Below are 13,041 nucleotides of genomic sequence, written 5' to 3'. Positions count from 1 at the left end.
CGTGCAATGAGAGTGAATAGCTTATGAAAAAATACAGAATGACATGGCTGTTTGCAAAAACAATATTCAATGTAAAGATTGCAGAAGCTGTGCTTTGAGTGCTAATTTTTGCAACTGAGAAGCCTTCAATGGCTGAAAGCATCTCTCTGTGTATGCTAACTAACTGAAGGTACAGCTGCCCTACAGCTATCTATCTATGGGCAGTCATGCTACCACCCAGAGAAAACTTCTGTCCTCACCAAAGGTCATTGCTTTAGAGAATTATGAGCAACTAAGAAATATGCTATAGCACTCTGTATGAAACCAGAAAGCAAGAAGGGGAAAAAATGCCCCAGACACACGTGTGCAGAGAAAGGCTGAACTTGGCCTCTGTGCACCTATAAACCTATTCTTCTTCATTGACAGTACAGACCTATCAAAGCCACACAGATTTATGGCTCTTCAAGGCTTGGCGGCTTTGTGCAGGGAAAATGACAACTTCTGGTTGAGATTTAAGAAGCAAGCCATTTCAAAGTCAAACTTCTTCAGAACTCAAGACTTAGTGGCTGGCAGACTCCTTTTGAAATTGCACTGTAGGACAGAGCAAGAGGGAAAAAGGAAGTACTGCAACTGTCATTCATTATTAAGAAAGATGCTAAGCATAAAAATCTCATTATACAGAAAACAGCAGAATTTACTCCCATTTTTTACACTGGGGCACAGAAGCATATCTGCAAGAGAAAAATTTATGACAGACATTTGGGTTACAGCAATCAGATCAGCAGAGGTGCTTGCCTGAAGGTTTGCTTAGTTAGAAGGTCAAGGTCATGCCAATAAAATGCCTACCTTTGTCAAGGGCTTTTGTTCCACACTTAAGTCGTGACCCTTTTTCTGGTAATAACATCATTAAACCTCTCCAAAGAGCCCTGAGAGTAACTGAGGGGGGTACTCCTACTAAGCTGACAGTCAGTTTTAAAGAAGAAAAGAGCCCTGCCATATACAATAATAGAGATGGTGCGATCTAGGGAATATAGGGAGCAGTTATTATTTAACATCTCCATTGAGTGCACCCTCAGCAAGTTTGTGGATGACACCAAGCTGAGCGATGTGGTTAACGCTCTAGAGGGGAGAGATATCATCCAGAGGGACCTGGACAAGCTTGAGAAGTGGGCCCATGCAAACCTCATGAAGTTCAACAAGGCCAAGTGTAAGCTCCTGCATGTGGGTTGGGGCAATTCTGAACATTGATACAAGCTGGCGGATGAGTGGATTGAGAGCAGCCCTGCTGAGAAGGACTTGGAGGTATTGGTGGATGAAGAGCTGGACGTGAGCCAGCAATGTGTGCTCACAGCTCAAAGCCAACCGTATCCGGGGCTGCATCAAAAGAAGTGTGGCCAGCAGGTTGAAGGACGTGATTCTGCCCCTCTACTCTGCTTTCAGGACACCCCACCTGGAGTGCTGCACCCAGCTCTGGGGCCCCAGTATAAGAAAGACATGGCCCTGTTGGAGTGGGTCCAGAGGAGGGTCACAAAGATGATCAGGGAATCATCTTTGCTCCAGGGACGCTGGAGCACCTCCCCTCTGAGGTCAGGCTGAGAGAATAGGGTTGTTTTAGCCTAGGGAAGAGAAGACTCTGGGGAGATGTTATAGTAGCCTTCCAGGAAGATGAGGAGGGACTCTTTACCAGGGAGTCTAGTGATGAGGAGTAATGGTTTTAAACTGAAAGAGGGTAGTTCTGAAATAGATACTAGGAGACATTCTTTACTCAGAGGATGGTGAGGCACTAGACCAAGTTGCCCAGAGAAGCTGTGGATGGCCTCTCCTGGGAAGCGTTCAAGGCCAGGCTGGATGGGGCTTTCAGCAACCTGGTCTAGTGGAAGGTGTCCCTGCCTATGGCAGGGGGGTTGCAACTAGACAATCTTTAAGGTCCCTTCCAACTGAAACCATTTATAGTGCCACTGGTGCTAAAAAAAACAGCTGAAGACGCCTCCAAGACACTGGAACTAGTGGCATGCAATGATCCAAAAAAAGTTTTGAACACCAGTCCTGTTCAGGCTGGTTGAGGACTGCAGTATTTTCAGATAGTTGCTTTGGAAATAACTTCCAAGAAGCAAGACTATTCTAGGAGACAAGGTATCATTAAGTTCCTTCCTATCATAAGTATTGTACACGCTATGATTCCTAAAATATTGTAAGCAGCCAGAGGAAGAGTAAATTTAAGACATGAGGGTGTCACAAGATGTTTGAGGAGAGAAACATATCATATACTGCTCCCTTGAGTAAGGTTCAATATCTGGTTCCACCAGGCTATTCAGCAGCAGCTATTTAAGTGAGGGAGCTATACAGGAGTTAAACTGGAAAGAGAAAGAGGAAAAGGGGAATTGTACCAAAACAGGAAACAAGAACTATGACATCCTGCAACCAGTTTGCATAACCTCTCCCTGTTATATGTCAGAGAACAGCAAACATTTAAAGGTTACACATGCATCACTGAATAGCTATCCTGTTTGCATGGGAATGTAGCTTTACTGTTATTTGGAGTTGCATTAACAATTCTTGGGAAAAGCTTAAAATTTTATGCTAATGTAATTCTCTTTACAGTAGTGCCTAGGAAAGTTTAAGCGCCTTGTTGCTCCAGGTGCCATGCAAGATGTAAAGGCAGAAAAACTTTCATGGCCTGTAGTCTAAAGGGACAGACACTTAAGAGCAGAAGGGATTAAAGCAGCCTGAACCAGAGGTGCATCAGGTCATTGTACTACAGAGCACAGACTCCCCTAGTAAGAGAGTCTTTTAGGAGCTGTGAACTATGAACTGACACAACCACCGACAGAAGCAGGGTCTCTGACTGCGTGAATATCTTTATGCAAGCGAAAAAGAAATACGAGTTATAACTTCTTGGTAAACAAAGGGAAACCTCAGAAAGAGGATATACAGAATATATGCATTTGCCCTGATGACATGTTTTGATTGAAAATATTTAAATTCGGTTTTATTTTTTTTAATGACAATCTTCCCTACTTCTTAGATTACATTTTATATGCGAACTAGAATGTATCTGAATTTTTATATTAGTTAATTGGCTGTTGCAAAGTTAAGTATGCATCAAATCCACTACTGTTTTAAAACTAGCTGCTTTATTAAATCAATAACTGAATTTTGTGAACAAACCAATTCATTTCAGATTATGACATTTATCGAGATTAAAGAATGACTTGATCGTTTTCTTAAAACCACTGATCTTTTCCTCGTCTTTTAATAGAAGAAAAATGGGCATTTTTGACTGGATTTTGAAAGAGAAAAAAAAAAAAAAGAGAATAATTACATTTGGTGCTGCTGGAGGACTTAGCTAGTGACTCTCGCTTGTTAACATTGATAGCAAAAGCTTATTGAGTTAATTTATTCAGCACTGTTTTTAACATAACAATTAACAACTTCACATTAATTTTTAGTTAAATGTGTATTAAGAGCATACCTGATTTTAAAGAAAATGTAAAAAGAAATTTTTACATAAATTGCCAGAAACTGTGTGGGACACAGACATACCACATGAGGAAACACAGAATGGTAAACTAGGTGGCTTTTCTACCTCTCCATAAGATCTTACATTTTTTAAACATTTGACAACATTAACTGGGAGAGGCTAGTTCAATACTGTACAAAACATTACTCATAGAAGGGAAAACTGATGTTTAAAAACTTAAGTTAACTTTCTTCTTCAAAGCTCTGCAGGGGTTCTAGGTACTTCAAGACATACGTACTTTAAGCTGTGATTTCATAAGCAGCTTAAGCAAATTCAAGGTCAAAGATCTTTCTTTCGTGATGTACCTATCATGCTGCTGCTTCCCAGGTCTGATTTAGCTTGCTGAACTGGCCAGAGTTGCTTCTTTTACTTTTTTTTTTTTTTTGGAAGGGTGACATTGCACTCGGATGAGGGAGCTGACCTGCCTCAGCCGGCAGCCGCACGCTTATTAGCCCTGACGGAAAGGATGGCTGGGAATGTGCTAATGAGGGCAGAGCACACACAGCACCGGCGTGATCTTCAGTCAAACCCTTGAACCACAGCCTTCTTTTGTGAGGTCACCCTAAACACGCACAGTAAAATGTGCAGCGCATTTACCCAAAAGTTTTCTGGTGCTACGGTTCAGTGCTTTTCCCAGCTAATTTTGTTGGCCTCAAGCACCGACGTAAGGTCTCTCTGTATGACAGTTTCTGGGCGTCTGTGCCTTTGATTTGCTCTTTTCCACAAACCATCAGCTTTGCAGAAAATAGAAAAGTACACAGTTCAACCAAATACTGCCCTTAAATACTCAGCTTAACCTTTACATATTTAGCTTTTGGAGACAAACCTGAAACCACGGTGAGGATCTGAGGACTGTTCCAGGGAAACCTGCCTTTCGCACTGGCTGCCCTTAGCTTTCAGGACACCTGCCCCGCTACGGTGTTTTTTAAAAAAAGGCTGTTTCAAGGGGTGGTAACAACGGGGTGATGACTGCATTACCCCCGACCCTCCACATGCCTAGCCAGGGCAGGATCTCTCTCCTCTGCCAGGCAGGCTGCGTGCATACCCTTTTTTATCCCAATTCCCAGCCTGCCCTTCCCAAACTCAGTACTAGAGGCACACAGCAGTTTGTTACAGAAAGGACTGGGATGAGCCGGTCCCTGGGCAGAAGTACAGCACGCCGGTGCCTTGCAAGCTGCTCCTTGGAACTATTTTCTCTGTTTAAGGAGACAGCCTGTTGATGCTACAATGCTTCCCAAGCAGAGGCAGATGAGGAGCACGTATCTTCATATCTATTATGTGTCATATTCATGGCATATGGTTTGCACCAATCGGGTGACTGCTTCAGGTTAAGATGCCCTGCTCTATTTATTAGAAAAGTGCAACGCATAGCTACAGTGCCAGTAGACGAGGACTTATTCTAAGAGCTTAATTTCAGGCCTACTCAAACATTTTACCACAGAGCTAAAGGTTAATATGTCAGTAATACACTGAAACACTGAAAATGCAACAGGAGAACAAAGTTACCATGAAAAATTACAGTAAAAGACCTACAGAGATATATGCAGTGGATCTGGATTATACTACATTCATTTTAGTGGTTGTTCCATCCTAAAAAAAAAATATACATCACAGGCTCTCCTTTGAAATTCTTGTATTTTTTCTTTGTTGTTATCAGAGCAGAACTGTGCCATTTTTTAATTAGCATTGCTATTATAAACCATATTTCTGAAAGAGTGGATAGCTCACCTCTTAGTGTTCCATAGGATGAAAAAGTGTACAGTTTCAGGCTATACAAATCTTTTTGGTTAAAGGGAAAAAAAGGGTTGATTCAGTTGGGATTTCAGTTCTGTTCAAAAGCACTAATTTTCCCCCTTTTCTTTGGCTTTAGATGCATTTCATGTTAACTTGAGGCTCAAGACCATTAGACAAACATATGCGAGCTTACGTTCTCCCAGGGCACGGCCCTGTAAGCGCATACACTGGGAGAATGAAGCAAATCACAAGGAATCTCCCTCAGCTGCTACAAAGGAACAATGACTAATACAGTGGTCAAGTGCTGGACTTAGAAATAAGAATAATCTCACAAACCAAACATTTTTCCACAAAAATGAGAGCAATTTTTAACAGGCATTTTCCCCTTTTTACCAGCACAAGTAACTGTATCAACTTAGGATCGCAGCCATGACCCAACCACAAATGTACCTCCCAGACAGCTGAATTCTTAGATAGAGTCAGAAAGGCAGTAGATGGTGTGTTTACAGCACTGCAAATAGGCCGGGCTGCTGGCTGAAGTCTTGGGAAATAAGGAGATGAAGGGTCCCGAGCATCTCATGATTTGACAGACAAAATTCCCACACTCAGGAATAAAGAAAGCTCCCCTTACCTGAGACATCCTCTCACGATGCTTAGCTTCAAGTCTCTCCTTGGCTTTCTGGAAATGGGCATGTTCATTCTCATCTCCAGGTGTCTCCAAATATTTGTCAACAGCGTCAGGAGTGCTAGCGGCAGTGGTAGGGACTGAGGCAAAATTTTGAGGCGGGAAGAGGGAAGGGAGGGGGAAGAAAGGCAGAATTTTTACTTTAGTACAGGTAAAGTTTAGTCGGACCAAGCAAGAAGCACCTGTTCTAATTTCCATCGGAATAAAGCCATTCATTTAACCTCAGAGGAAGATACAAAAATATTGTTAGGTGGATATGCTACACGCAGCAAATACATAAAATAGATAAGGATTTCCTACCCCCGCCCATTTAATAAACCAGGAGAAACTCTTCTGAGTAAGCAAAGCAATGTTATTCAAACAGGTTAGAAACTGCTGCCAAAGGAAAAATTCCACAGAAAAAAAAAAAGCCTAGCAATGACTAATGTACATAAGCCAGCAGGAAGCCCTTTGCAAAGTTACATGCTTTGTATGTTAGTTTATTTTTAAAAGGTAAACTGTAACACGAGTGCCAACACAAGTAAGTTTTAAAGCACCTATGGACCCCACAGTACCCTAATGAAATACCTCAAACCCTTCCCTTAGTGACAGTTTGGCCTCACACGTACTGGCTTCATTTGTAACAACTTTAATTACGAAAACCCCTCATGGATGCTGGAAATAATCAGCAAGCTTGCATTAATTGCAAGCCATTCCTGTTGGATAACTAGGCGATACCTATCACACCAGTAGTGGAAGATTTGCATTTGGGGTAATTCAAGCAAAGTGAGCAACAGTTCTTTCATTACGCAGTGACATCCAACAACCCCTACATTAACTAGAGTAACATTTTTGTGCTAGGACCATAACAGCAATTTTAAAAACCCTCCAATGATGATCAACTCTTTCGTTTCAACTATATTGTCCCTACATATTTTATTATATAATGAGTTTAATTTTCCTAGTCACATTTAGTTCAACAATTGCAAAGCTAGTTTAAAAATTCTAACACACAAGGACCATACGCATAGTTGCACAGGAGTTTTATTTTTAGACGTGTTTGACTAAATGTACCATAGTTGACTTCACTTACAGAGGTAATACATTTTAGTAGATACACTTACACAGGTAGGGAAAAACCCAGGACCCTCCCATACCCCAAACATTTCTCCATGTCTTGAACAAGAGCAAACTTTAATCTGAAGATCAGACTGAGTAATAACAAACAATATATATTTATGACTGCTTCCCCCAAACAAGTTGAACTATAAACACACCTATGTTAAATTATTAAAATAAAAAAATCATCAGTTAGAAGCATGACATGTTAGTCCCAATGAAATACATCCTCAAATTTTAAGAAAAACTTAAACCGAAATCCAAACTTTTCCTTCAATTTTACCTTAAGTGTATAACACAAAAGCAAAACAAACAACCCGCCCCAGATTAGCAGAAAGCCCTTGGATTTGCCTGCATTTGAGATATTTCTGCACGTTCTCTGCAACAGGCTTTTTTGGCTGCTGTTGGTATAAATTGCACAATGGATTTTGTAAGTCACTCACTGGATCAAAGGAAAGGTCTTGCTTGTCTCAAAACAAACAAAAATCTACAAGCAACCAAAAAAAAAAATCCAACTGAGAAGTCACAGGCAATGCAAATTATCACTCCTCCCGCCATTTTTAGATTTGTTTCATAAATATTTAATTACAACTTTACATTTTGTAAAATCGTAAACTGTGTTACCTAAGTACTGTAACAATCATACAGGAACAAATAAGCTTCCTGACAAGCTACAAAAATTGCAAAAATAGAATGCAACTCTTAATATTTTCAGTGGTTACTCTCACAGCTTCAGACAATTTAAAGTTTCTGATACTTGTTATAAAAGCATAAAAATTTTCTTTCTTTTTAAACTCTTAATGAAAACAACGCATCCTCCATGATAATGTGGTTTGTGCTAGGGTGCAGTGCTGCCTGCCGGAAAGGCTACCACCAGCGTAAGCAAATTCCAAAAACAAACCACCCAGAGCTTGGACTGAGTGAAAACATTCTGTAACGCTCAGAAGTATTTCTAAATATCTTTGCCTTTTAATCTCTCAAACACCAAATTAATTTAATCTTTATCTTTACTGAAGCTGCAGTTAAGCGTAGTACATTTTTAATTCAATTTAAAAGCTGAAAAGACAATTTTATTTCAAAGGAGGAAGAAATTTAAGAGTGTCAGGCTGAGCAAAGGCCATCCCTTCCACGCTCCTCTTTCCTGACGGGTCCACCAAACACCCCGAGGCAAGTGCAGTAAATACTCTTCTGCAATGTTTAACTAACATTGCTGGATTTTCCTTCCATGGCTCTAACTTCGCTTTTTTCCCCCCAAAAAACCTTGCATGAGGTTTAATGTTCACAATACGGTGTGGCAATGAGTCCCATGGTTTAATCAGGCTCTGTGTGAAGGATTCCCCTCTGCCTACACCCTCCATCGCTGCCTCTGCAGGACACAGCAGGGTTTAGCATGGGAAGATCGAATGGGGAGAGCTCTAGCGCGTTCGCCGTCCTTCTCCATCTTTTATAGGGCTTTTTTTGGTTTGTTTTTTAACTGAACTTAAGTCTGTACAAATGTGAATAGAAAGAAGTGACAATCTAAATAACTGTCCAATAAATTATGCAAATTTAACCTTTAATTTATTGAACAGGAAAAAAAGGTCACTAGCATTTGCACTGAGATCAGTTAAGCCACCTGCATATTCAAAGTCTGATTTTCGAAAGCTCCCGTCTCACATGCATGGTCTTTATGGCCCAGACTTCCAGATGATATGCTTAATTCCCACCGGGGTGCTTGCTAGTGTGTTTCTGAACAGGTAAGAGTAGTGGGTGCTGAGAACTGAAAAACCTGATTTCAGTGCCTGGAACCAAGAATGTCACAGCACCCATCCCCCTCCAAAACCTGTGCAAAACCAAATCGAAGACTCGCATTAAATACCACAGACCTGGATGCCGGAGACAGCCAGGCTGTGCCCAGGAGCACGGGAAAGAATATGGGAAGTACATTGATATCCAGCCTCAACCTGCTCTCTCTCTCAAGCTAACGCTAAAGAGGGTAACGCTAACGAAGAGCAACACTGCATAGGAGAAGAAAGCCACTACCCCTCACCTTGTGCAAAAGGCTGGTGTAACACCACGGGGCTCCCCACCATGTGCTCCCAAAAAGAAAGAGGGCTTGGAAACAGGCATGTGGGCTGATGGGAACTTGGGGGACCTGTCTCATGGGAAAAAGCTAAAACAGTTACACTCACCCACCAGGGAGCAGACTACCAATTTGATTTAGAAAATCTCCACCGAGAAAAGATTTCCGACAACAGCTTAATCGGAAAGAAGCAACTGAGGTCTGATGGTTGGAAACCAAAGCTAGGCAGAAATAAGGCTGGAAATCCAGACCAGAAATAAGCCACCCATTTTCAGTAATAAGTACAATTTCAGTATTTGAACAACTTACGGAGATACGCTGATTTACCCAAGAACATGCCTGAAAACATCCTGCTTCAGCATGTCTTTCCAAAACCCAGCCAGCTAACAGGCATGAAAGCAAGGGGTAGAACGGGTGTTTTCTCCCTCCCTGCTTGCTGCTGGCGTCAGTCCATGGCCAGTACACACCAGAGCAGGCTGAGCTTGTGCAAAGCCAGCCGTAAGGACTCAGCCTGCTTACTGCTCCTGGAACGACTGTTCGGCTCCTGCTGGCCGCAGAGACCAACCAACCCACCAACACCGACCACATCCCACTCTGCAGAGATGCTGCTTTAAAAAAAAAGGATAATTTTCATTAAAAAGAAGTTCAGTGCGTATGTTTAGGAAAATACTAAAAGGTGAGATGAAATGATGATATATGTTTTTGTTTTCTGTTATAACTGCAACTCAGAAGCGGTCTTTTTAGGAATGGTTAGCTATTCATGTAATTTGAAATCAGAAATGTTTCTCTGACAAAAATAACGAGTCTGCTTAAAACCAAATAACCCTACAAGATTTTGCTCCCTGTATTTACAAAGCCTGCAAATAATTATGTGACCACTTCTCCATCCAGTATTAAAAAAAAATCATAATTATCAATAGTATGCTAAAAAACTCTTGTGATTTCAACATCGCAATAATCAACAGCCTACCTGCCCCCTCCCCTCCCCACCAAGAAAAAGAGACAGAGTTACAAACATACTGAGCCTCCCTTCCTTGGCATAAAGGAGAAACATTTTAAAATTTCTTCATGGTTGTTGGCACAAACCCTACCCTTTGCACTCCAATACATTTGGGCACTTTGTTCTAGAGATGTATTGCATGTTTTCTTACAGTGAATTGAGAATGTTTGGTCAGACATCAGTTACATGTAACGATTCCTTAAAAATCTGCAGCCTGCTCTCCTTTCTTGACCGCATCTGCTCTTAGAAAGAGGTTTCATTTTCTATGCACTGCTTGTCTTATAAGGCAACTTATTCTACTACTGCATGAAGACTGATCAAAAAGTGTGTGTTGACAGGTGTGGAAGAAATGCAGTATCAGATGACATTTGCTTCACACTTCCACTCATTTTACCTGTCAATTCCCAAACAGATTTTTTTAGAATTTTTATTAGACTTTAAAATTCTAACCTTCCTGGAGACACAGGTTCAGTAATACAGCCAAATTATTCTCTACACTTCTTGCCATTTAAGAACAAGTCTTATGTGTCAGAAGGCCAAGAAAAAAAAAAAGACAAAAAAAATGCAACAATATACTCCCAGATCCTGTTTTACTATTTTGCATAAAAATAAATAATCATATCAGACTCTCCAGTGAAAGAAAAAACAGTCACTCACCAACCTCATATGAAGTGAAAGGATTAGGAAATGCCCCTTTTCTGAATGACATTGGCTATTGCATGAAAGATGGGAAACCATTTGAATTAGGAGCATTGCCCAACTACCATGTAGTATTCAGTGGATGCATCTGTTGCCCCTGAATTCCACATATGCAACTGCCTCATTAATGAAGGATTAAGACCAAAGCTTTCAGTAGTTGACTAAGATCACAACTAATTGTAGCACTTCTGACAACCACAAGTGGGTATGGAATATCTTTAGCAAGAAGGGTTTCTATTATTGCTGCTGCTGCCTTGTGAAATGAGCTGTTTTTACAAGATGCTATCCCCTGGTTTTTTGTTTTTTTTTTTGGAATAAGCTACTCTGCTTACAGCAGGGTGGCAAAACCAATGAACAGAACCTAAACAACAGGGAAGGAAAATAGCAATTACCTCTTTATTACAAAACAAATTACTGGCTGAATGACACAAGACAAATGAAGGCTGGGAAAAGTTTATCTAAGATTGTAGCAAATTACCATTATTTTAACCATCGGGAAAAGGAAGTACCAGGATGAGTTTTTACATAAGATGTTAAGTTTAATATAATTTAATTACTTGGAGAAAAGTGTGTGCCCATTGGTATGCTTTCTAGTAGAGATCAATACTAGAGCACAGAACAGTAAGTACATTTACATACTATACATAAATTATAATCTACTGCATTATAAAAACAACTATTCTCACTGTAAGCTGGAGGACCAGCAGGCAAAGTGCCATTCCTTTTCACTTTTAATTACTTTCTCCTCATACTCACTTTCACCAAGACCACTTCCCGACCCTCTCTAAAACTAAAGAATAAAGGGCAGGGCAGAGTTCCTTCCACAATCAACAGCACAAGGGAGACCTTGTGAGGATGAAAACCTGACGTATTCCCAGTTTTAGTATTTTACCTGTAAGCGGCAGGTTGCTGCTACTGCTGCTGGTTTCTTTTTAAGGTTTTTGGGGGCAAACAGACAGCACTGCTGTGCTCCAAGGGCTGGCGTCACCCCTGGACTGGCAGGAGTTCCGAGAGCCAGATCTTTCACCTCGTGGCTCATCAGCACATCTCTCCCTGCCCAGAAGCTAACTGCAGAGCAGCGAACTGTGCTGATCACGGTCAGAGCCCGGTACTCCTGTCCTTCGAGCCATGCAACTCCAGCTGCCCACTTTTTAATTTTCAGCAAAGATGCTCAATAATGTGAACTCCCATTAAGTTACTCATTGATGTTAAGGCTCATCCATTTCAACTACACATTTGTCATTCAATCTGACTGCATAACCATTCATCTGGGCTTTATTTATCTTGCATATTTATTTTATCCTCATGTTTTGACAATTTGAAGACATCCAAAAATTCTTTGAAAGTAGAGTGTTCTTCACAAAAGCTGAGGAATTCTAACTACAGCGGTAGGGACTCTGAAAGCACAAAAAATGGACTAACAGACTGGATAATAACAAATATATTCTTCTGTCAGAAAAGAAACATACGCCTGTTGGTACCGAATTAAGAAAAAAAGCCCCCTATAGAAGTGGTGGTTGTATGCTCAGGGATCACATCTGAAACAGTAAAAAAACCCAAAAATCACCAGTTCTGAGACTTGACTTCTCCACTTTCAATTTCAAGCTGCGTCTTACCTTCCAAAATTTTGTTAAATTAAATGAATGTTCCTAAAGCGGATTAGAAAGCACATTGCTTAAAAATGTCTTCGAGTTTAATTGAAAGAAATTCCAGGCACAGGTGACTTGAAGAAAGTTAACACGTGAAAGAGCAACCAATGCTGCAGAGGGATTATCTTTCCCTTCTTAACAGTTGGGTTATCTCATTGTTTTTATTAACCATCAAGGCTAAACTGCTTTGTCATAAAAGACTGTGTATCGTTTCTGTAATATTTCATAACTTGCATTAATATTCAAAGAATCTTAGCCTGAAAATATAATTAAATGCATTGAGATAGAGAAATCACATTTTTGAGAGTTACACTCCCTTTTGAACTTTACTTTGCAAAGACTGATCCTATCTTACTTTGATATCTTATAATTTAAATAGTTGGCATGGCATCAAAACAATAGGAAACTTGTAAGACAGTTTAGTGAAATCCCTCTTAGAGATCTCTTGGAGAGAAAAGAAAAATACCATACTCTTATTTCTCTTCATCTATCGCCTTAACTAAAGTTGATACTTGCCACCTAAACTAGGTTCATGTTACATTTTCTCATGTAAGAATCCTTCTGTGTAAGAACTTCAAGAATCAATTTCAACCTATGCGCAGCTAGAACTTGGCA

At 40.5% G+C, this 13,041-nt stretch overlaps 1 protein-coding gene across 4 annotated transcripts in view; it reads right to left on the bottom strand.

Annotated features, from left to right (window-relative positions):
* APP (amyloid beta precursor protein) overlaps nucleotides 1-13,041 on the bottom strand; it is a 225,120-nt gene that overhangs the window by 66,102 nt on the left and 145,977 nt on the right. For all 4 annotated transcript variants that reach the window (XM_075101477.1, XM_075101486.1, XM_075101493.1 and 1 more), the window contains one exon: nucleotides 5,865-5,998. In XM_075101477.1, coding sequence (XP_074957578.1) covers nucleotides 5,865-5,998 — 134 coding nt within the window. The remainder of the gene's footprint in view (nucleotides 1-5,864; nucleotides 5,999-13,041) is intronic.

The sequence above is a fragment of the Phalacrocorax aristotelis genome, chromosome 1 (genome assembly GCF_949628215.1).
Source record: "Phalacrocorax aristotelis chromosome 1, bGulAri2.1, whole genome shotgun sequence".
Taxonomy (NCBI): domain Eukaryota; kingdom Metazoa; phylum Chordata; class Aves; order Suliformes; family Phalacrocoracidae; genus Phalacrocorax; species Phalacrocorax aristotelis.
Note: the sequence above shows the minus strand (reverse complement) of the source record. Positions and strands in the feature narration are given on the sequence as shown.